At 48.9% G+C, this 25,507-nt stretch overlaps 1 protein-coding gene across 1 annotated transcript in view; it reads right to left on the bottom strand.

The window, feature by feature from the left end:
• col9a3 (collagen, type IX, alpha 3) overlaps positions 1–25,507 on the bottom strand; it is a 187,264-nt gene that overhangs the window by 120,910 nt on the left and 40,847 nt on the right. The window contains exons 5-7 of the mRNA XM_059652715.1: positions 23,392–23,445; positions 19,462–19,506; positions 3,245–3,268 (exon numbers count right to left, since the gene is read on the bottom strand). Of these exons, the coding sequence (XP_059508698.1) occupies positions 3,245–3,268; positions 19,462–19,506; positions 23,392–23,445 (123 nt within the window). The remainder of the gene's footprint in view (positions 1–3,244; positions 3,269–19,461; positions 19,507–23,391; positions 23,446–25,507) is intronic.

The raw sequence follows: 25,507 nt of genomic DNA, 5'->3' as shown, positions 1-25,507 counted from the left end.
CCTGAGATAAACGACAACATTACATTCGCTTTCTTAATTACGGACACTACCTGCAAGTTAACCTTTAGAGAATCCTGGACCAACACTCCCAGATCCCTTTGTACTTCTGCTTTGCGAATTTTCTCACCGTTTAGACAATAGTCCATGCCTGTATTCTTTTTTCCAAAGTGCAAAACCTCACATTTACTCACATTGAATTTCATCAGCCATTTCCTGGACCACTCTCCTAAACTGTCTAAATCTTTCTGCAGCTTCTCCACCTCCTCAGTACTACCTGCCTGGCCACCTATCTTCGAATCATCAGCAAACTTCGCCAGAATGCCCCCAGTCTCTTCATCCAGATCATTAATATATAAGGTTAACAGCTGTGGCCCCAACACTGAACCCTGCGGGACACCACTCGTCACCGGTTGCCATTCCGATAAAGAGTCTTTTATCCCAACTCTCTGCCTTCTGTCAGACAGCCAATCCTCAATCCAAGCCAGTAGCTCACCTCGAACACCATGGGCCCTCACCTTGCTCAGCAGCTTCCCGTGAGGCACTGTATCAAAGGTCTTTTGGAAGTCTAGATAGATAACATCTACTGGGTTTCCCTGGTCTAACATACTTGTTACCTCTTCAAAGAATCCACTCGAGTTTCAGAGTAAGAGCTGCTTGATCGAAACCTCTGAAATCCTGAGGAGACTTGACATGGTACATGTGAAGAACGTCTATCTTTTTATGGGAGAATCTAAAACTGGGGGTCATTTATAAAAAAAATCAGTGGCCGCCCATTTAAAACAGATGTGCCGGAAGGTGTAACATTTTTATGACAGAAGGAGATAGATTCTTGTTGAGCAACAGGGAGAAAGGTTATCACTGGAAGGTGGGAATATGGGTTTGAGGTTATAATGAGATTGGCTTTGGTCTTATTGAATGGTGAAGTCAGCTTCACGGTAGACATTTGTATGTATGTTTTAGGTGAAATTTTCATTTTCAAACTGCCAAAGATCACATGCCAATGCAATAAAATGTTGCCTTTTTGTTATTGTTGACGACAGCAGGGTTTCGATGCAGACCCTTACAAACTGAATAGAATTTCTGAGCTTATTTCTCACTCAATTATTTATTCATCTTCCTCTTCAATGTAGTTCCTTAAGTCCCACATCCTCACACCCTCTGAGTAAAGACATTTCTCCTGTATTCACTGCTGGATTTATTCGTAACTACCTTATAATTGTCATTTTTAGTTTCAATCTTACTCACTTTCTCCACACCTACGCTATCAAATCCTTTTCTGAAGTTTAAAGACCTCACCAGGTCACCCCACAGCCTTCTGTTTTGGAGAAAATGATCCAAATGCTTCAGTCTTCCTTGCGAGGGACAGTCTCCCAGTTCTGCAATTATCCGTATAGATCATTTTCGTGAAAGTTCTTCAGTCTCAATATTTTACTTGTTGTATTCTTTCCAGAAAAATGTGCAGAACTGGCATAGAATAGTGTCCTTGCAGCTTAACACTACAAAAAAACTCATTAGCTTTGGAACTTTCAAAATAATTACATTGGGAAGAAGACAGATCCTAAAAAAGATTCACATTTCCAAGGTTACTGGTCAACTCAGTGCTGTAGAGTTATGACGGAGCTAACTGTGAGATTCCACAACAACAGTGAGCCAGCTGTTCAAAGTAACCACAATCCCATTTTTATTGGATTAAGACTATAAGGCACAGAAGCAGAAGTAGGTCATTCAGCTCATTGACTCTGCTCTGCCATTCAATCAGATCATCCTCAACTCCACTTTCCTTTCCAAAAGGAATTGGACCAATAATTGAAAAGGAAAAGTTTGAAAGGCACCATCAAAATGCCAAGTGGTCAGGGCAAAGGTTATAAGAGATAACAAAGTGTGGAGCTGGATGAACACAGCAGGCCAAGCAGCGTCTTAGGAGCACAAAAGTTGACGTTTCGGGCCTAGACCCTTCATCAGAAAAGGATCTAGGCCCGAAACATCAGCTTTTGTGCTCCTAAGATGCTGCTTGGCCTGCTGTGTTCATCCAGCTCCACACTTTGTTATCTCGGATTCTCCAGCATCTGCAGTTCCCATTATCTCAGGGCAAGTTATTTAGCTGTTTGCAAAAGCCAGCACAGGGACTACGGGGGAATGGCCACTGTTATACACAATGATGGGTGGAAGTAATTGTTATATCATTGAGACTCAGATCCAGATACTAAGGACATCCATCATTAATCCCAGGACGTGTTTGATCTGTCCTGATGTAGGATCATCCAATAGAAATGTTGACTCTGTATCTCTCTCCACAGATGTTGCCAGGCTTGCTGAGGTTTCTAATCTTGTCCAACATGTGCAGGATTCAAGGTGTGGGTGACTCTAGGTCTGTTAAAGTGGGGGCAGGGGGAATGGGGAGTTGGGGGAGGGGTAATGCGGCAGCTGTGAGTGACTCTATTAGGGGGTGAGGGAATGGAGAGTTGGAGGAGGGGTGATGGGATGACTCTGGGTGACTCTAGGTCTGTTCAAGCAGCTGTCAGGATGATTGAAGACATCAAAACCCAAAAATGTTGGATAAATAATATCCTGGCAGCAGATAATCCAGGACATGGGAGAAAAATGTAAAAAAGACTATCCTAGAACATCCAGCATTGATCAAATCCCATCCTGGCCAGAATTAAAACCAAACAATGCAATCATCAAAGAAGCATCAGTAACCAGCTTCCACAGAATGGTGCTGAGTTTAGATAAATTGATAAAAACGCTGTGATATAGGTCTACAAGGGTGAATTATAAAGTAGCCTCTACAACACTCCCTCATCATCTTAACAAATGTCAGTAATCTCAAACGTTGTTCTCTCAAATGTTTATATTCTCTCAAATATTGTTTCTCCATCTACTATTGAGCATTAACATATGGCATAGCCATATTGTAGACTGACTGACTAACTGGGATGGAAGGCCCAGATGGTTGGAAATGTTTGCAGCGCAGAACAATTTGCAGTTGAGGGCACGTTGAATAAAAGCTTGAGGGAGGAAGGAGTGGGTGGGTGTGTGGTCATGGGGAGATGAGCTGGGAAGACTGTCACTGGAACAGACAGAGGCATGTTGGTGATTCTTGATCACAAATATTGTGTTTGTGTAACATGGAGCTAAGTGATGTTTTTGTCTCGTACAGGGTGCAATGAGCACAGCATACAGCAGCTGTTAACCCCGTAATCTCCTCCCAGTGAGAACCCCAGGAAATGAAGTAGTTACTTACCAGATCGCCAATCTTCCCTGGCTCCTGTGAACCATGAAAGACAAACACAACAATGAGCAAATTGTAATGATCCAGTGATCCAATTATCCCACTTCTTGAGAGATGTTCCCCACCCACCCACATCCGTGTTCCACAATATTTGCATCTTATCATATTCCACCATATTCCACAATCTTACATGCATCATGTTCCACAATATTACTGATGCCATAGTCCATAATCGTACTGAACACCAAGTTGCACAATATTACCGAAGTCATGTTCCACAATATTGCCAACAACAGTGAACCTGAGGGTGAACCACAGGATAAATACCTGAGGACCAGGGTTGGAGCTCTGGAAGTGACATCATGACTCAAACAGTGACCAAGGCTTGGCTGCAGACTGACTGAACAGTGTCTGCAGTGGTATTTACTTTTTGTAGTGGTAGTCTGCTAGGAATGGCTAGCAAGAGTGAGAGACCTCTCCACCCGTCTTCTCCTCTATCCATCTTTGGTCCGCCTCCCCTTCTCTCCCTATTACCAATGTCTTGTACAGCCATAACATGATTTCTCAACTCCTGTACTCATTGTTCTGACCCATGAAGGCAAGCATGCCAAATGCCTTCTTCGTCCTCCTATCTACTTGTGACACCACCTTCAAGGAATTATGTACCTGCATCCCTAAGTCTCCCCCTTCACTAACACTCCTCTGGGCCCTACCTTTAAACATATAAGTCCTTCCCTGGATTGTCTTTAAAAAATGCAACACCTCACATTTATTTAAATTAAACTCCATCTGTCATTCCTTGGCTCACTGGGCCAGTTGATTACTATCCCATTGTACTCTGGGATATCCTTCTTCACTGTCCACGGCACCATCAATTTTGATGTCATCTGCAAACTTCGTAACTATGCCTCCTATATTCTCATCCAAATGATGAACAGGAACGGACTCAGCACCGATCCTTGTAGCACACTACTGGTCACAAGCCTCTAGTCTGAGCAACAACCCTCCACCACCACCCTCTGTCTCCTTCTGTTCAGGCCAGTTTTGCATCCAATTGGCTAGCTCTCCCTGGATCCCGTGTGATCTAGCCTGTCTAACCAGCCTATTACGTGGAACCTTGTCAATGGCCTTGCTAAAGTCTGTATAGACAAAATCTACCAGGCTGCCCCAGCCACAACCATCCTCCTCCCCTTGGCTGAGCTTGTCCTCACCCTCAACAACTCCTCTCTTCAGGTAAGAGGGGTTGCCATGGGTACACACTTGGGCCCTAGTTATGCGTGTCTCTTCATGGGGGACGTGGAACATTCCTTGTTCCAGTCCTATTCCGGCCCCCACCCACAACTTTTTCTCCGATACATTGATGATATCATCGGTGCTACTTCCATCTCTCGTCAAGAATTGGAAAACTTCATCAATTTCGCCTCCAATTTCCACCCTTCCCTCACTTTCATCTGGTCTATCTCTGACTCCTCCCTTCCCTTCCTCAACATTTCTGTTTCCATTTCCGGGGATAGACTAACCACTAACATCCACCACAAACTCACTGACTCCCACAGCTACCTTAACGATACATCCTCACACCCCACTTCCTGTAAAGACTCCATCCCATTCTCTCAGTTCCTCCGTCTCTGTCGCATATGTTCAGACGAGGCCAACATCGACAAGGGATCCTCCGAAATGTCCACATTCTTCCTCAACCGAGGATTCCCCAGCTCCGTTGTTGACAGTGCCCTCAATCGTTCCGACCTATCTCCCACACTTCTGCCCTCACCCCTTCTCTTTCCTCCCACAACAGCGATAGGATCCCCCTTATGCTCACCCACCATCCCACCAGCATCCACCTCCAGAAGATCGTCAGGTGCCATTTCTGCCACCTCCAGCAAGATGCCATCACCAGACATATATTTCCCTCCCCTCCCTTGTCCACCTTCGGCAGGGACTGTTCCCTCCAGGACACCTTGGTCCGTACCTCCTTCACCCCCAACACCTCCCCACATCCCTACGGCATCTTCCCCTGGAACTGGCGAAGGTGCAACACCTGCCCATTTACCTCCTCCCTCCCCACTATCCAAAGGCCCAAACATAACACTTCACCTGCACTTCCAAGAATCTAGTCTACTGCATTCACTGCTCACATTGTATCTCCTCTACATTGGGGAAACAAAGCACAGACTTGGTGACCGCTTCACAGAACATCTATGTTCTGCTGGCAAAAAAGACCCTGACCTACCTTTTGTCTGCCACTTCAATGCATCACCCTGCTCCCAGGCTAATATCTTTGTCTCTGGCTTGCTACAGTGTTCCAGTGAAGCCCAGCGCAAACTGGAGAAACAACACCTCATTTTCTACTTGGGGACCCTACAGCCCTCCGGACTCAATACTGAGTTCAATAATTTTGGGGCCTAAACTGTCCCATGTCCCAGCTCCCCCCAACCCCACACACCAGGCCTTGTTACCACAGAGCCTGCCACTACGCACCGCCCCATTGTTAGTCACTAACAGTCCCCATTAACAACTATTCACCTTCCTAGCCTGATTGTTAGCAACTCCTTTGACTGTCCAACTGTCTTTCTCTGTAAGATAATAAAATGTGAGGCCGGATGAACACAGCAGGCCCAGCAGCATCTCAGGAGCACAAAAGTTGACGTTTCGGGCCTAGACCCTTCATCAGAGAGGAGGATGGGGTGAGGGAACTGGAATAAATAGGGAGAGAGGGGGAGGCGGACCGAAGATGGAGAGAAAAGAAGATAGGTGGAGAGGAGAGTATAGGTGGGGAGGTAGGGAGGGGATAGGTCAGTCCAGGGAAGACGGACAGGTCAAGGAGGTGGGATGAGATTAGTAGGTAGGAGATGGAGGTGCGGCTTGGGGTGGGAGGAAGGGATGGGTGAGAGGAAGAACAGGTTAGGGAGGCAGAGACAGGTTGGACTGGTTTTGGGATGCAGTGGATGGAGGGGAAGAGCTGGGCTGGTTGTGTGGTGCAGTGGGGTCCTTGGGCTCTATCCTATTGTGTACTCCCTACCCCAATCACCTCCCTATTTTCTGCATATAAACTGACGTTTTCCGAGCCACTATTAGTTCTGAGGAAGGGTCACTGGACCTGAAACATTAACTCTGTTTTCTCCTCCACAGATGCTGCCAGATCTGCTGAGTTTTTCCGGCAACTTTGTTTTTGTTCTCCCATGCTGCCATCATCTCTCTTATTACTCACCTCAGAAAACTCAATTAAGTTTATGAGGCATGACTTTCCACATACAAAACCGTGCTGACTAGCCTTAATCAGCCCTGGCCTTTCCAAATGCATGTAGATCCTGTCCCTCAGCATCTCCTCCAGCAACTTACATGTTTCACAATATTACTCACACAACATTCCACTGTATCAGCTACTTCTTGCTGTATATTATTACTGATACAGCGTTCCACACTATTACTGACATCCAGTCCTGGCCTTGTAGTAGTTAGCACTGCTGCCTCACTGTTCCAGGGACCTGGGTTCAATTCTATCCTTGAGTGACTGTGTGGAGTATACGAGTTTTCCCCGTGCCTATGTGGCTACCTGCGAATGCTCTAGTTTCATCCCACATTACACATTATTACTGACACCATGTTTCACAATATTACTTACGTTGTGACCCGTAATATTACTGCCATTACATTCTACACTACTACTGACATAGTTCCTCAATATTACTGGTGACATTTTCTACAATGTTATTGATATCTCCTTGCACAACATTCCTGACATCATGTTCCATACTATTACTGGCATTATATCCAACAATATTACTGACACAGCATTACATATTATTGCTGACCCCATGTTCCATAATATTACTGAGGTCATGTGGCACAACATTACTGACACCATGTTTCTCAATATCATATCATCACATTTGACAATACTACTGACATAGTGTTCTACAATATTACTGAGTAGATTTTCCACAATGTTACAGGTACCATTTTTGCACAATATTAATTTTGTAATGGGCCACACTATTGCTGACATTATGATCCAGAATATTCCAGACATCATGTTCCACAATATTACTAATATCGTGTTGTAAAGTACTATTGAGATCATGTTGCACAACATTACCTACCCCTTGCTCCACAGGACAAGTGACAGTGATTAGGCTCTACATTATTACTGACACTGAGTACTACAATCTTCTGGACTTCATGCCCCACGATATTACGGACTCGGTGTCCCACAGTATCACTGGCATTACGTACCAGGATTTTGCTGGCACTTAAGTGTTGTGCATCTACAGTTAGCTCTGCTATAACATGTATTTCGTTAACGTGAATTAGCTGTAACATGATTGATAAGTAGTGGACACTGTTTGGATAACACAAACTTTCTGCTCCACAGGTGCAGCGATTTTCTGTAGTGATTTCCTTGTAATGTGATTTTCTATAGTGCAAGGCCACACAAGAACGCAACTATCTCGTTACAGGAGAACGATCTGTAGTTGGGTATGTGTTGCTCTTCAAAGGGGTGAGTCAGGTGACCCAGATGCAGGTCCCCAAGCAGAGGGGACGGAGGGGGATGGGGATGCAGTCTAAAACTGACCGTGGAGCTGACAGCCTGCACCATAAAGATTTCCCTGCACAACTTTACCCTCAGTCTGCCTCGTGTTTATTGATGTTCTAGTGAATCACAAACATAACAACTGGTGATGAGGTTGGGATTGGCCACAAACTGTGTGCGGACTTTGTTTCTTTTTGTCAGGATGAAGGGTGTTGCCTGGACTTGGAAAACGGTGTGAGATTATGTGGAAGTGATATCGGGGCGGGGGGGAGCGGTGGTGGGGAACTCGGGCTGTGGTTGATGGCGGGGCGGAACTGTACACTAGCTCGGCCAGTGGGGGAACAGCTAGGGCACAGAATGTTCACCGAGGGGACTCGGGCTGCAAATGGCTACTGGACTCGAGAGGCGGGAAGATTTCCTGCTGGTGGGAAAACAAAATGGTGGGCCAATTAGGAGCAATGGGGCCATTTGATGAAGAGACAGAACGTTCAGTCCTGCACATCAGACATTTTGATGTGCATTTGAAGGTGAATAATGTGACTGAAGACACAATGGTACTGGCCTTCTTAGGTATCATTGGGAGCAAGATTATCACAATTCTCAGACATCTGGTGCATCTCTGATGGAGATGACATTCCAAAAACTGGGGCGTTCTTTCCCACCAAAGCCACCAATGATCATAGAATGTTTCCATTTTTATAAACAAGATAGTCCATTACCCAAGTTGTAGCCCATTAAAGAGGTTAGTGGAACATTGCAAATTCCTCTAAAATGCCTCACAGCAGTGTTTGGCTTGTGGCCCTGGATAAAAAGCCATCCAACTGAAGCTACTAACCAGGAGAGACCTGGATTTCAAGGCAGCTTTCGAAATTTGTACATTGATGGCATTGTCTGTCAGCAAAATAACACAGTCGATTGATGACGCTCGGGTACATCAAGTAGTGGAAGCTCAGCAGATCGGGGAAACAGATGAAGATTGTCTCTGATGTGGCAAGACTGACCACAAGGAGTCAATGTGTTAGACTAGCGAAGCCTAGTGCTTCTCAAAGCCATTGGGTCATTTTGCCGAAATTGTCAGATACAACCCAAACAAGAGAGGGGGGTAGTCAGAAAGAAACCTGAGGTCAAGGCTCAAGGTACATGCTGCCAGCCAGAGAGCAGACTGGGGTTCAGCTGGGTCTGTGGGAGATGCTGAAGGCCCAGTGTTAGCAGAGCTTCAGTTAAACATCTGGTCAGTATGGGGTGAAGCTGACTGTTTCTGGGTTCTTCCCACATTAGAGGGTAAGACAGTAAAGTAGATACAGGTGCAGCGGTGTCTCTGATTCCCAGATCAATACATCGGGAAAAACTAAGGGCAGTGCGATTGAAGCCCGCCAGGATTACACTGTGGACATACACACAGAACAAACGGTGCTTCTGATGGCCGATGTACTGGTGTGTCGAACTGCCTCTGTCCGTAGTGAAAGGTGACTACCCTGCACTATTCAGACACTCCTGGTTACAGAAATTAAAATGAAATTGGGGTGTGGTTCGTAGGCTGGCAGACTCAAAAACCGGTTTGTGAGAGAATTTGGACGGGCATAAAGATGTCTTCAAGGGAACTCCAAAGAAAGTGAAAAGTGTAGAAATTCAACTTCAGTTGAATTGGGAGGATCGGCTGAGGAGTCTAAAGCTGTGTCTAGTAGCGTACACCGTCCAGTCTGAAGTGGGGGTGGAACTGGAATGGTCGGTGAAGCTGGAGCCAGCAGCCACCAGGTGAATGGACCGCTCCAATCATCCCGGTCCTAAAATCACATGCTGTGGTGAGGATCCGTGGTGACTCAAAGGTCGCAGTCAACCCAGCCCTGAGTGAGGATCACTACCCACTTCCACTCATTGAGGAACCTGCTCAGTGGAGGGGGAAGGAAATTCTCAAAAATGGATCTGCCTCAGGCCTACCTACAGATGGGGGTCGCGAATGGAATCCCAGCCTCCGCTGATAATAGTGACACAAAAGGGACTAAAGAAACCTGAAAGAACTGCGGATGCTGCAAATCAGGAAGAAAAACACAATTATTGGAGAAGCTCAGCAGGCCTGGCAGCATCTGTGAAGGAAAAAGATCAGATTTAACGTTTCAGGTCCAGTGACCCTTCCTCAGGACGCACAAAGGACTATTCCACTGCAAACATCTACATTCTGGCATCATGTCAACTCCAGCTTGGTTCCAGAGGCCCATGGACCAAATTCTGAGTGGATCACCAGGAATCCAGTGTCATCTGGATGATATTTCAGTTCCTGGATCCTCTGAAGAGGAACATTTGAAAAGCCTAGAAGAAACCTAGGGTGGCACGGTGGCTCAGTGGTTAGCACTGCTGCCACACAGTGCCAGCTGGGTTTGATTCCAGCCTCAGGCAACTGTCTGCGTGGAGTTTGCACATTCTCCCAGTGCCTGCGTGGGTTTCCTCCTACAGTCCACACTTGTGCAGGCTAGGTGGATTGGCTGTGCTAAATTGCCCATAGTGTCCAGGGATGTGTAGGTTAGGTGGGTTATAGGGGGTATGGGTCTGGGTGGGATGATCTGAGGGTCAGTGTGGACCTGTTGCTACAAAGTAGAGATGCGAGGCCTTTTTTAAAGACCCATTGGGTACCTGGACCATATAGTCGATGACAAGAGACTAAACAAGGTGCCCAGGAAGATGGGGGCCATTGTGAAGTCCCCTTCACCAGAGAATGTGTCTCAAGTGTAAATTACTATGGCAACCGTGCTGAAACTCCTGCCTCCGTTGCTGACAGACTTAGAAATGGAGCCAGGAATGTGAGGAGGATTACAGGGAGGTAAAGCAAGCTCTGGAAAGGTGGGAAGTGTTAATGCTTTTCTGACCTGAAGCTGCCACTACAGTTAGTGTGCGGTGCCTTGTCTTACAGGATTCGTGCTGTACTGGTGCGTCTGGTGTTAAGGAGCTCTCTCATTTCTCTTATGGCAAGCATTTTGTGCTGCTGAGAGACCAGAAGCCCCTAACCTCCATTTCTGACCCGTGTCTGGGGATAACATTAATGATGACAGCACATCTGCAGAGAGGAGCCCTGGCTCTGTCAGCTAGCTCATACAAAATCAAATACTGACAGACATAGAAGCACAGCAATGCAGGTGCTTTGTGAAGGTTATCATGACTGGGAAATCATGATATTCTCAACTGGATCCTGAAAATTATGTACAATTCCCGGACGGCAAGGTGCTAGTGTCAGCAAATCAGGCACCGAAGGCTACTCTGAATGACTGGGTTTTGAGCTGAGCAGTGACCTCGGTCCTGAGGGGGAGGACCAGGCCATTCATGGAAACCACCCAGAATTACACCCTCGCCTGCCCAGGAGGTGGGAGCTGTCTGTATCGGATACAGGGAACAATAGTTGTTATCCCTCTCCCCATTCAGAAGAAAGGTGCTGGAACAAGTGCACAGGAGAGAGATGGTCAGGAGCATTGGTGGCCGAATGTGGGACTCCCAGACTGAGGAGGGGGGGGGGGGGTCTTGTGAATCCTGTGCATTAGTAAGGAAGCTGGTCCTGACGTTGTCCCATTGATTGTAGGGATGGCTTCAATCTCCATGGCAACGGATTCATGTCGATTTCATAGGACTGTCTCCAGTGGTTGTGGATGTGGATGCCCTTTGCAAGTGACCCGAGGTGCCAGGTCGCGGAGTCGGTATCAGCAGCAACAGCAGGCTGGACAGGATGAGGTGATCACCAGGTTCAGGAACCTTGGACAAGTCATGAATCAGATAATGTTGTGGGAACCTGGGTTCGAATCCCACCACAGCATATGGTGGAATTTGAATTTAAAAAACATTCTGGAATTACGAGTCTAGTGAAGACCATGAATCAATTGTCAGGAAAATCCCATCTGGTTCACTGATGTCCTGTAGGGAAGGAAACTGCCATCCCTAACTGGTCTGGCCTACATGTAACTCCAGACCCACAGCAACATGGTTGACTCTGAACCACCCTCTGGGCAATTAGGGATGGGCAATAAATGCTGCCTGGCCAGCGATGCTCTCATCCCATGAATGAATAGGAAAAAAAAGAGCTGGAGGAGTTTCTGGAAAATCAGAGTCAGACGCAGGAGGTCAGCTCCATATCACCCTGTGACAAATGGCTGGGAGGAGAGATTTGCACAAACCCTGGAGCAGCCGTTAAAAGCCTCACGAGGGGACGGTTCACTCTGATGGTGAATCAACAAGTTCTTCAGCAAGGACAGGAACACGCCACACTAGGCTCGCCACTGTCCTTAATGTTCAATTGCAAACTGGAAACCACGTTTGACTTACTGTGACCAGAGATAGAGTGAAATCAAGAAGGATAGATGGTTGAGGGTATTCCAAAGAGGAAAGACTGTGTTGGCCCAGAATTACACATCTGGTGAGAAATGGGTCCCAGTGGAGGAGATGGCTCAGACTGGGTCACTGTCATGTACAGAGATAACAGAGTGTGGAGCTGGATGAACACAGCAGGCCCAGCAGCATCTCAGGAGCACAAAAGCTGACATTTCGGGCCTAGACCCTTCATCAGAGAAGGGGATGGGGTGAGGGTTCTGGAATAAATAGGGAGAGGGGGGAGGCGGACCAAGGATGGATAGAGGAGAAGATAGGTGGAGAGGAGAGTATGGGTGGGGAGGTAGGGAGGGGATAGGTCAGTCCGGGGAGGATGGACAGGTCAAGGGGGCGGGATGAGGTTAGTAGGTGGGAAATGGAGGTGCGGCTTGAGGTGGGAGGAGGGGATAGGTGGGAGGTTAGGGAGGCGGGGACGAGCTGAGCTGCTTTTGTGATGCAGTGGGGGTAGGGGACAAGCTGGACTGGTTTTGAGAAGCAGTGGGGGAGGGGGAGATTTTGAAGCTTGTGAAATGACGACTGTATCGGCACCGCCTCGTGCTCCCCAGAGGAGCTCGAACAGTTCACCCACTTCACCAACATCTTCCACCCCAACCTCAAGTTCACCTGGGCCATCTCCAACACATCCCTCACCTTCCTGGACCACTCTGTCTCTATCTCAGGCAACCACATAGAAACCAATGTCCATTTCAAACCCACCGAATCCCGCAGCTACCTAGAATACACCTCCTCCCACCCACCATCCTGCAAAAATTCCATCCCCTATTCCCAATTCCTTTGCCTCCATTGCATCTGCTCCCAGGATGAGGCATTCCACTCCCGCACATCCCAGATATCCTCATTCTTCAAGGGCTGCAACATCCCCCCAACAGTGGTCGAGAACGCCCTTGACCGCGTCTCCCGCCCCGCACTTTGTTATCTCAGATTCTCCAGCATCTGCAGTTCCCATTATCTCTGTCATGTACAGTGCAGGCTAGCGATGAACTGGTCCAGAGGTGGACTAGCTGGTCACCACAGCTCACCAACAGAGAGATGTCCCTCGGAATACCGAGCCAGTCCAGATGGGACCAGGGGTGGTGACAGAGTTGCGTGTCTGCGAGCCAGAGTTGGTCATATCCAGGGAGGAGACAACAGCAGCGTCACGAGCGACAACAGCCGATCGGAGAGGGATGTTTCCGTAGAATAACAGGGTCTCCTGGAAGGCCCGGAAACTGAAGTAGGCATGATTCCTTAGACAAGGGGACGGTTTTCTAGGTGCTGCCATCCACTGATTTCTTTTTCTGTGTTCTTTTTGTAAGCACTCCTGTCGATGTACGTAGGCTAGCTACAATGCTTGTAATTGTTGGATTATATATATTGATTTGGTTCAATTATTGTCATGCGTATTTGTTACAAAATTCAGGGAAAAGTGTTGTATCATGTTGTCACTCTCCATTGCCCTCTTATAACACAGAAAAATAATCCAAAACATAGAATATAAAGGCAGAAGAATGATGAAATAAAGACCTTTATGATCCTTCTTGTTAAGTGCTCAGCCATGGGCTGCGCATTAGCCCCTTCACTGTGCCACTGCCACCGGAACGAAAGATGCCATTCTTCATGCTATCTCACCTCCACTGACACTCTCACTGTTGGGTCCTCACAGAGGATGCACAGAGAGATCTGGGTGCTCAGGTCCATTGTACCCCGAAGGTGGCAACGCAGGTGGATAGGGTGGTCAAGAAGGCATACGGCATACTTTCCTTCATTGGACGGGGTATTGAGGACAGAGTTGGCAGGTCATGTTACAGTTGTACAGGACTTTGGTTCGAATACTGCATACAGTTCTGGTCGCCACGTTACCAAAGGATGTGGATGCTTTGGAGAGGGTGCAGAGGAGGTTCACCAGGATGTTGCCTGATATGGAGGGCGCTAGCTATGAAGAGAGGCTGAGTAGATTATGATTAGTTAGAATAGATTAGATTAGATTCCCTACAGTGTGGAAACAGGCACTTCGGCCCAACAAGTCCACACCACCCCTTGATATATCCCACCCAGACCCATCCCCATATAACCAGACACCACTGAACACTACGGGCAATTTAGCATGGCCAATCCACCTAGCCTGCACATCTTTGGGCTGTGGGAGGAAACGGGAGAACCTAGAGGAAGACCACGCAGACACGGGGAGAATGTGCAAACTCTACACAGACAGTCGCCTGAGGCTGGAATCAAACCAGGGACCCTGGAGCTGTGAGGCTGCAGTGCTAACCAATGAGCCACCGTGCCGCCCTCACATTTACATTAGAAAGAAGGAGGTTGAGGGGGGACCTGACTGACGTCTACAAAACCAAGAGAGGTAAGGACAGGGTAGGTAGTAAGAAGCTTTTTCCCAGAGTGGGGGGATTCAAATACTCGGGGTCACGATTTCAAGGTGAGAGGCGAAAAGTTTAAGGGAGAAATGCGTGGAAAGTTCTTTACACAGACAGTGGTGGGTGCCTGGAACATGTTGCCAGCGGAGATGGTAGAGGTGGGCAAGATAGCATCATTTAAGATGTATCCAGACATATACATGAATGGGCAGGGAGCAGAGGGATACAGATCCTTGGAAAATACGCCCCAGGTTTAGATGGAAGATCTGGATCGGCACAGGCTTGGAGGGCCAAAGGACCTGTGCCAGTACCGTAATTTTCTTTGTCTTTGTTCTCATCAACACAGAGACACCAGCAACACCCTCACTGTGAGTCCTCACCAACATAGACACCAGCAACACCCTCACTGTGAGTCCTCACCAACATAGACACCAGCAACACCCTCACTGTGAGTCCTCACCAACACAGAGACACCAGCAACACCCTCACTGTGAGTCCTCACCAACACAGAGACACCAGCAACACCCTCACTGTGAGTCCTCACCAACACAGAGACACCAGCAACACCCTCACTGTGAGTCCTCACCAACACAGAGACACCAGCAACACCCTCACTGTGAGTCCTCACCAACACAGAGACACCAGCAACACCCTCACTGTGAGTCCTCACCAACACAGAGACACCAGCAACACCCTCACTGTGAGTCCTCACCAACACAGAGACACCAGCAACACCCTCACTGTGAGTCCTCACCAACACATAGACACCAGCAACACCCTCACTGTGAGTCCTCACCAACACAGAGACACCAGCAACACCCTCACTGTGAGTCCTCACCAACACAGAGACACCAGCAACACCCTCACTGTGAGTCCTCACCAACACAGAGACACCAGCAACACCCTCACTGTGAGTCCTCACCAACACAGAGACACCAGCAACACCCTCACTGTGAGTCCTCACCAACACAGAGACACCAGCAACACCCTCACTGTGAGTCCTCACCAACACAGAGACACCAGCAACACCCTCACTGTGAGTCTTCACCAACACAGACACCAGCAACACCCTCACTGTGAGTCCTCACCAACACAGAGACACCAGCAACACCCTCACTGTGAGTCCTCACCAACAGAGACACCAGCAACACCCTCACTGTGAGTCCTCACCAACACAGAGACACCAGCAACACCCTCACTGTGAGTCCTCACCAACACAGAGACACCAGCAACACCCTCACTGTGAGTCCTCACCAACACAGAGACACCAGCAACACCCTCACTGTGAGTCCTCACCAACACAGAGACACCAGCAACACCCTCACTGTGAGTCCTCACCAACACAGAGACACCAGCAACACCCTCACTGTGAGTCCTCACCAACATAGACACCAGCAACACCCTCACTGTGAGTCCTCACCAACATAGACACCAGCAACACCCTCACTGTGAGTCCTCACCAACACAGAGACACCAGCAACACCCTCACTGTGAGTCCTCACCAACACAGAGACACCAGCAACACCCTCACTGTGAGTCCTCACCAACATAGACACCAGCAACACCCTCACTGTGAGTCCTCACCAACATAGACACCAGCAACACCCTCACTGTGAGTCCTCACCAACATAGACACCAGCAACACCCTCAGTGTGAGTCCTCACCAACACAGAGACACCAGCAACACCCTCACTGTGAGTCCTCACCAACATAGACACCAGCAACACCCTCACTGTGAGTCCTCACCAACACATAGACACCAGCAACACCCTCACTGTGAGTCCTCACCAACACATAGACACCAGCAACACCCTCACTGTGAGTCCTCACCAACATAGACACCAGCAACACCCTCACTGTGAGTCCTCACCAACATAGACACCAGCAACACCCTCACTGTGAGTCCTCACCAACATAGACACCAGCAACACCCTCACTGTGAGTCCTCACCAACATAGACACCAGCAACACCCTCACTGTGAGTCCTCACCAACATAGACACCAGCAATGCCACCATGAATCTGCTTCGAGCCCACCTCACCAATACCATCAGTATTAAGGAAATAAAGGGGGAGGGGACGTTCTGTCTGCAATTCAATGTATGTTGACCTTTGAGAGAGTTGGTCAGGTGACCCAGAGGTAGGAGCTAGAGGGGCAGTATAAAACTGGCAGTGAAGCTAACAGGACGTAAAATAGATTATTCCCTTTTCAAGTTTACCTTTCATCTACCTTGTGTTCTATTTCTAGATGTAGTGAAGCACTAACACAATAGTGCGGACACAGTGTTAAACAGTGTAACTTATTACTGATTACTGACATACACTGACACCATGCTCCTCAATATTACTGGCACCATCTTTCATCATATTACTGATGTCATGCTCCTCAGTATTACTGACACAGTGTTCCACAACATTACTGACACCGTGTCTCCTGATGCCTTCAGCCTCTCACTTTGCACAAGAGCCCAAAGAGTGACTTATGAACTGGGGTAGGCTTCACAACCAAGGCAGACCTCACTTTCTCGCACAGCTCAGCAGAGATTGTTCAAGGACAGGAAACCAGAGTCCATTTTCTCTTCCCTGTTACTCACAGGTTTTCTCCCTGTTACTCACAGTCAGATCTTCAGGAATCTAATCTCAGATTCCATTTGATTTCATGCTGCTCTGTATTTGAGAACTGCTACAGTGGGCTATTCAGATGAAGTCAGCTCTGGCGCACCCACTTCTAATTTTAAAAGCCCGTGTGTTTGAATCGCACTCTGGAGGTGTAAGAGTGTAACCTAGATTGACACTCACAAGGGGGACCATGCTGAGGGGGTGCTGCACCTTCACTCACGCTGCCTTCAGGGCGACATATTAAATAGAGCAGGCACATACTCTCAAAGAACTCAGAGTACCAGTTCTTGTTGGCCTGGTCAATATTTATCCTTCAACCAACATCACTGAAGGAGAGATAGCACAAAATGTGGGCTCCTCAGCCCAGGAGCCCAGGGCTAGTCGACTCTGTCCACTTGTTTTTCTTTTTATGTTTTTTTTTAAAATGTTTCCATTTATTACCTTCTTTAAATGACTTTTGTGGAAAGAATCTTCTCCTAGCCCAGGCCTAGGAATGAAATGGCCTGGAATGGTGGGTACAGGTGTGGGCTTGTCCTGGTGTGAAGGTTTGACTCGGTGTGGCATGGTGATCTCGGCCCAGCCCTCTGTGATGGTTTTGGACCTGATTTCCAGCGTACCCTGAACGTGGGAGCCTTTACTTGAACTGTGATGAACTTTTGGTTTTCCTTCCAATTTCTGACTTCTGTCACTAAGTGAGGTGCAATGGTACAGCGACTTATAAAACCTTCCACTGCGTGTTTTTTGTAAAAATACACGCGACGGTAAATTGCTTTTCTATTCTGTTCATCATCGCATTGCTGTTTGCGCAAGTTTGCAGTGTGCAAATCAGCTGTGTTACAACAGTGACTATACTTCGATCTGGTCTTTCTTTAGCTGTAAAATGTTCTGGGATGTCCTAAGATCATGAATGGTGCTAGAGAATGGTGCTTGTTCTGAGTTTCATTTTTTGCAGTAGCTCATAAAACTGGTTTTTATTGCATGATTAGGGACAGTAGACATTCTTGAATGCCAGGTTTTTGCAACGCAAATTCACAACATATGAAAGTGAACTTATGAAGTCATAAACCTGAAATAGACACTTTCTTGTGAAACAAAATGGGGCTGAGAGGGCAGATGGCCTCTCATTTCCCTCTTTGCTAACCAGTGAGATGATCTTCACATCAGGACAATTCTTGACGAGATCATTAAATGAGCCTTCCTGTAATAATGGCAACATTTCTCCCACGAATGGAAAAGGCTGCATTTACAAACCTGAAGAACAGTTAAACCGGACTCAGAATTTTAACTCTGTTTCTTTCTCCACGAATGCCCACAGACCGGGTACATTTCTGTTTTTATTTCACAATGCTGAGCAACTTCTAAAGGTAGAAATTTGGAAGCCAGAAGGAAGAGAGTGAAAAGCTGTAGTGTTTTATCAAATCACTGATATTCAGACCCCAGCATTGGGCATTGACTGAAGCATCAGAAATTATTCTGTGTTTAATGAGCTCACGTGACAGAAGCAGTTTCTGAGATGTGTTTAAACAAGATTCTGGATCAGAATCATAGATACCAAGAAGAGAAAAGAGCCTAAGTTCTTAAAGCACATGTAGAGGGCACTCAAACCAGCCGTGAACCCTCTACCAGTGGAACTGGAGCATTCCTTCACTGCAATCTTTTCACCGTCGTCCAAAAATGGTTACAGTCCTGCATTGTTTCAATCTCTATCCCACAAAAGAACAGGTGAAAGAAAGAACTCTTAAAAATCAGAAATACACATAATGCTTGTAATTGCAATCCATTCTCTGTATGTGAAGCTCTGTGTGAGGGTGAGTGTGGCTTGAGGTGCCTTTCGTTCAAATGCTGAAGGATAAAAATTCATGAAAACTAATCAACTGGCATTTCTGAACAAACCAAACATTCAGCGGCTAAATAACGATCTTTTCTAAAGTAAACTCATTGAGTGTGGTTGGGGAGAGAGGTGAGAAATGGATGTCCTGCCTATCATCATTCCCTTGTCTAGCATACCCCAAGGTTTAAAGAAGGGGGCAGGGCTTCAAATACATGTAACAAACATGTTTATATTCCCAAACTTGGAGAACTGCAACTTTCCTAAAGATACACAAGTGGGTGAGAGAATGATGGATTGAGAGATGGTAGAGGTTGCACATGGAATTGTTAGGTTCTTTGTATTCAATTATCTCTTTCAAACTCCACCTACAATGAGCTTTCCTCAAATGAATTCAACATGAATATGCCAAATATGCAATTTTAACAAACACTGGTAGCTACGGCTCTGCAATCGGAATTTACATGTTGAGAAATGAACATGAAGCACCAATGCAGAAGACAATGTAAAAATGTTTTCTTGATGAGATGTTTACTCACTGTTAATCTGGGTATGCCTGGTGGCCCTGGCGGTCCGGGATCTCCCTGTGACAGAAATTAAATATATTCATCATCTTACAGCCTACAGTACAAAACAGCACCAGGCCAAGTTCGATCTCGCTGAATAGTGGTTACTTTCATTTCTCACTTACTGCACCACACAGATAGACGGTCAGAACTGTCGGAGGGTCAGTACTGAGGGAGCGCCGTGGGAGCACTGCACTGTCGGAGGGTCAGTGCTGAGGGAGCGCTGCACTGTCGGAGGGTCAGTGCTGAGGGAGTGCCGCACTGTCGGAGGGTCAGTACTGAGGGAGCGCCGCACTGTCGGGGGGTCAGTACTGTCGGAGTGCCGCACTGTCGGAGGGTCCGTACTGAAGAAGTGGGCACTGTCGGAGGGTCAGTACTGAGGGAGCGGGCACTGTTGGAGGGTCCGTGCTGAGGGAGGGCCACACTGTCAGAGGGTCAGTGCTGAGGGAGAGCCGCACTGTCGGCTGGTCAGTGCTGAGGGAGCGCCGCACTGTCGGAGGGTCAGTGCTGAGGGAGCGCCGCACTGTCGGACGGTCAGTGCTGAAGGAGTGGGCACTGTTGGAGGGTCAGTGCTGAGGGAGCGGGCACCATTGGAGGGTCAGTACTGTCGGAGTGCCGCACTGTCGGAGGGTCAGTACTGAGGGAGCGCTGCACTGTCGGAGGGTCAGTGCTAATGGAGTGGGCACTGTTGGAGGGTCAGTGCTGAGGGAGCGGGCACTGTTGGAGAGTCAGTACTGTCGGAGTGCCGCACTGTCGGACGGTCCATACTGAAGGAGTGGGCACTGTCGGAGGGTCAGTGCTGAGGGAGTGGGCACTGTCGGAGGGTCAGTACTGAGGGAGCGGGCACTGTTGGAGGGTCCGTGCTGAGGGAGGGCCACACTGTCAGAGGGTCAGTGCTGAGGGAGCGCCGCACTGTCGGAGGGTCAGTGCTGAGGGAGTCGGCACTGTTGGAGGGTCAGTACTGTCGGAGGGCCGCACTGTCGGACGGTCCATACTGAAGGAGTGGGCACTGTCAGAGGGTCAGTACTGAGGGAGCGCTGCACTGTCGGAAGTTCAGTGCTGAGGGAGCGCTGCACTGTCGGAGGGTCAGTGCTGAGGGAGCGCCGCACTGTAGGAAGTTCAGTGCTGAGGGAGCGCTGCACTGTCGGAGGGTCAGTGCTGAGGGAGCGCCGCACTGTCGGAGTGTCAGTGCTGAGGGAGCGCCGCACTGTCGGACGGTCAGTGCTGAAGGAGTGGGCACTGTTGGAGGGTCAGTACTGTCGGAGGGCCGCACTGTCGGACGGTCCATACTGAAGGAGTGGGCACTGTCAGAGGGTCAGTACTGAGGGAGCGCTGCACTGTCGGATGGTCAGTGCTGAGGGAGCGCCGCACTGTCGGAAGGTCAGCGCTGAGGGAGTGCCGCACTGTCGGAGGGTCAGTGCTGAGGGAGTGTCGCACTATCGTAGGGTCGGTGCTGAGGGAGTGCCGCACTGTCGGAGGGTCAGTGCTGAGGGAGTGTCGCACTGTCAGAGGGTCAGTGCTGAGGGAACGCTGCACTATCGGAGGGTCAGTGCTGAGGGAGTGGGCGCTGTCGGAGGGTCAGTGCTGAGGGAGCGGGCACTGTCGGAGGGTCAGTGCTGAGGGAGTGGGCACTGTCGGAGGGTCAGTGCTGAGGGAGCGCCGCACTGTCGGAGGGTCAGTACTGAGGGAGTGTCGCACTATCGTAGGGTCAGCGGTGAGGGAGTGGGCACTGTCGGAGGGTCAATGCTGAGGGAGCGGGCACTGTTGGAGGGTCCGTGCTGAGGGAGGGCCACACTGTCAGAGGGTCAGTGCTGAGGGAGAGCCGCACTGTCGGCTGGTCAGTGCTGAGGGAGCGCCGCACTGTCGGAGGGTCAGTGCTGAGGGAGCGCCGCACTGTCGGATGGTCAGTGCTGAAGGAGTGGGCACGGTTGGAGGGTCAGTGCTGAGGGAGCGGGCACCATTGGAGGGTCAGTACTGTCGGAGTGCCGCACTGTCGGAGGGTCAGTACTGAGGGAGCGCTGCACTGTCGGAGGGTCAGTGCTGATGGAGTGGGCACTGTTGGAGGGTCAGTGCTGAGGGAGCGGGCACTGTTGGAGAGTCAGTACTGTCGGAGTGCCGCACTGTCGGACGGTCCATACTGAAGGAGTGGGCACTGTCGGAGGGTCAGTGCTGAGGGAGTGGGCACTGTCGGAGGGTCAGTACTGAGGGAGCGGGCACTGTTGGAGGGTCCGTGCTGAGGGAGGGCCACACTGTCAGAGGGTCAGTGCTGAGGGAGCGCCGCACTGTCGGAGGGTCAGTGCTGAGGGAGCGCCGCACTGTCGGACGGTCAGTGCTGAAGGAGTCGGCACTGTTGGAGGGTCAGTACTGTCGGAGGGCCGCACTGTCGGACGGTCCATACTGAAGGAGTGGGCACTGTCAGAGGGTCAGTACTGAGGGAGCGCCGCACTGTCGGAAGGTCAGTGCTGAGGGCGCGCCGCACTGTCGGAGGGTCAGTGCTGAGGGAGCGTCGCACTGTCAGAGGGTCAGTGCTGAGGGAGCGCCGCACTGTCGGAGGGTCAGTGCTGAGGGAGTGTCGCACTATCGTAGGGTCGGTGCTGAGGGAGTGCCGCACTGTCGGAGGGTCAGTGCTGAGGGAGTGTTGCACTGTCAGAGGGTCAGTGCTGAGGGAACGCTGCACTATCGGAGGGTCAGTGCTGAGGGAGTGGGCGCTGTCGGAGGGTCAGTGCTGAGGGAGCAGGCACTGTCGGAGGGTCAGTGCTGAGGGAGTGGGCACTGTCGGAGGGTCAGTGCTGAGGGAGCGCCGCACTGTCGGAGGGTCAGTACTGAGGGAGTGTCGCACTATCGTAGGGTCAGCGGTGAGGGAGTGGGCACTGTCGGAGGGTCAATGCTGAGGGAACTGAAGGTTAACCAGAGATCAAGATTTCTATCCTGGATTTGAACACTGGAAACTGTTTCTTGTTTATCATTTCCCAGGCTCCTGTTATTCCTCAACGATCCTTTCTCCCCCCTGCAGAAAGATGCATGACCTTTCTCCATTCTAGAAATATGTCTTTGCTGATTTGATAAAAGTTAATAGAGAATGACCTGTCACAGCTTGGAGCTGTCTCAGTGAATTAATGAATGAACTCTACCTTTTGGTCATATTGATCATCCCCATATCATCCATCCCAGCATTCTCCATTACCCCTCCATTACTGTGCCCTGCCCAATCCCATTCTCACCCTGCCTGCCTGTCTTCCCGCACCACCCTTTTATCCTATACTGCATCTCTCTTTCCACTTCCCCCAATCCCTCATTTGCTTTTTCTTGACCCTGTCATTTTCCCCCACCAGCTTCCAGGTCACCCTGCACACCCCCCCACCTCCGCACACTCTCCTTCTCCCTCCCACATCCCACACCCCCCCCCCCACCCAGCCAGCTCTGAGTTTGTCCCCTCTCACAGTGAGATGAAAATTGAATGTGGTTTTCCAACAGCTCACACTGGGCGCCTCACTGTAAACATGAGATTTAAACAAACTCCCCTCATTCACGTCTCAGCCACAAATAGCTCCCAACCCAGCAGATTAAAGCAGGATTTACCACGGCCCTTCTATTGAAAGCTCATTCCTGACAGTGCAAATCCAACAGGAGAGGCTGAATATAATTCAAACAGTCCTCTAAAACAAACCATAGAATGTCTGTATCAGAGCGAAGCAAGACTGGTCGAAATGAAACTACAGACATTCAGAACCTCCCCTCCCCACCCACCCCCACACTAAATATCTTGTCTCTCTCCTGTCCCACACCTGCCAGCTCCTCACCCACCCTCAGAATCTCTTCTGCATCCCTCTCCCATGCATCGACACTGTTAGATACGGAGTTTCCAACTCACTTGGACACTTAACGATCTTAACTGGAACCTACCCGCTCACCGGGAGCTCCATCAGGACCATCTGCTCCGGGAGGACCAGGCAGACCCTGTCGGAATAAAACAAGATGTTAGTTTGGCTCAATGCCTGGAATACCAGGCCACCCACAGACGCACAAGAGAAGGCCATTCAGCCCTCACCTACTCCATTATTAAGGACAAGGTTGGAAGTGCATAGGACAGAGTCAACATAGCTCTCTCAAGGGGAGGCAACGCTTGACAAATCTGTTGGAATTCTTTGAGGAGGTAGCGAGCAGGTTAGACAAAGGCGATCCAGTGGGCACGGTCAGTTTAGATTTCCAGAAGGCCTTATTGGAGTTTAGAAGGATGAGGAGCATCTCATTGAAACTCGCATTGACTGGACACGGAGGAGATGTTTCCACTGGTAGGAGAGACTAGGACCCGAGGACACAGCCTCAGAGCGAATGGACGACCCTTTAGAACTGAGATGAGGAGGACTCTCTCTCAGCGAGAGGCTGGGGAATCTGTGGAAATCATTGCTTCAGAGGGCTGTCATTGAGTGTGTTTCAGGCAGCAACAGATAGATTCTTCATAGAGTCATAGAATCCCTATTCGGCCATTCGGCCCAACAAACCAACATCACCTTTCTGAAGAGCATCCCACCCAAACCCATTGCCCTCCCCCTGCATTCCCCACGTCTAACCCTCCTAACCTAAACATCCCTGAACACTAGGGGCAATTTAGCATGGCCAATCCACCCAGCCTGCACATCTTTGGACTGTGGGAGGAAACCAGAGCACCCGGAGGAAACCCACACAGACACGGGGAGAATGTGCAAACTCCACACAGACAGTCGCCCGAGGCTGGAATTGAACCCAGGTCCCCAATGCAGTGAGGCAGCGGTGCTAACCACTGAACCACCATGCTGCCCTGTCATTTCCTGTTAATAACTTGGTTAGTAAGATGGTCAAGGGTCCCTGGGAGATGGTAGGAGAATTGGGTTGAGAAACATATCAGCCATATATCGAATGGCGGAGCATACTGGATGGGCTGAATGGCCTAAGCTCCTATATCTAATGGTCTTATTTAATTGCAGCTGATATATATGACAACTCCATCTGCCCTGGTAAGCTTCTGGATCCCATCAATCCCTTCACACACAAAAGTCCATCAATCACTGACTTGAAATGTTTGATCGATCTCCTGCCTTTCTCCTTACCTTCCCCTCACCCATGCCCCAGATTTAACAAAGAAAGTGTTCCAGATTCTCTGTGGCATTTTAGTGAAGACATGCTTCCTCCAGAGGAATGTAGGAACAGGGAGTAGGCCATTCAGCCCCTTGAGCCATTCAACAAGATCATGGCTGCTCTGTGACTTACTCCATATAGTTGCCCTTGGCCCGTGCCCCTCAGTATCTTGGCTTAACAAAAGATTATCAATCTCAGACTTAAAATTAAACAATTGATCCAGTATCCACTGTCATTTGTGGAAGAGAGTTTCAAACCTGTGTGTGTCAAAGTGCTTCCTAGCATCTCTCCTGAATGTTCTAGCCCTAATTCTCAGAATATGAGCCCAAATAGTTTATCTCCCCTATCTTTTCCTGTCAATAACTTGAAGACTTTGATCACATCACCCTTAACCTTCTAAATTCGAGAGAAAGCAGGCCTAACTTGTGTCTTCTCTCCTCATAACTTAACTCCTGAAGTCCAGGATCATTCTCGTAAATCTACATTGTACTCCCTCCACAGCCTATATATCCTTCCCAAGGTGTAGTGCTCAGATCTGCTCATCGTGCTCCAAGTGGGGTCTAACCAGGGTTTTGTATACCTGCAGTATAACATAGAACATAAAACATAGAACATTACAGCACAGTACAGGCCCTTCGGCCCTCGATGTTGTGCCGACCTGTCATACCGATCTCAAGCCCATCTAACCTACACTATTCCATGTACATCCATATGCTTATCCAATAATGACTTAAATGTACCTAAAATTGGCGAATCTACTACCGTTGCAGGCAAAGCGTTCCATTCCCTTACTATCTGAGTAAAGAATTAACTTCTGTCCCTTTATATATCAGCCCTTTAGATATAAAGGCCAACATTCTTTTAGTTTCCTTTGATTCCTGACACCATCCACAGACAAAATAGC

The sequence above is a fragment of the Stegostoma tigrinum genome, chromosome 19, assembly GCF_030684315.1.
Source record: "Stegostoma tigrinum isolate sSteTig4 chromosome 19, sSteTig4.hap1, whole genome shotgun sequence".
Taxonomy (NCBI): domain Eukaryota; kingdom Metazoa; phylum Chordata; class Chondrichthyes; order Orectolobiformes; family Stegostomatidae; genus Stegostoma; species Stegostoma tigrinum.
This window is presented reverse-complemented; position numbering and strand designations above follow the sequence as displayed.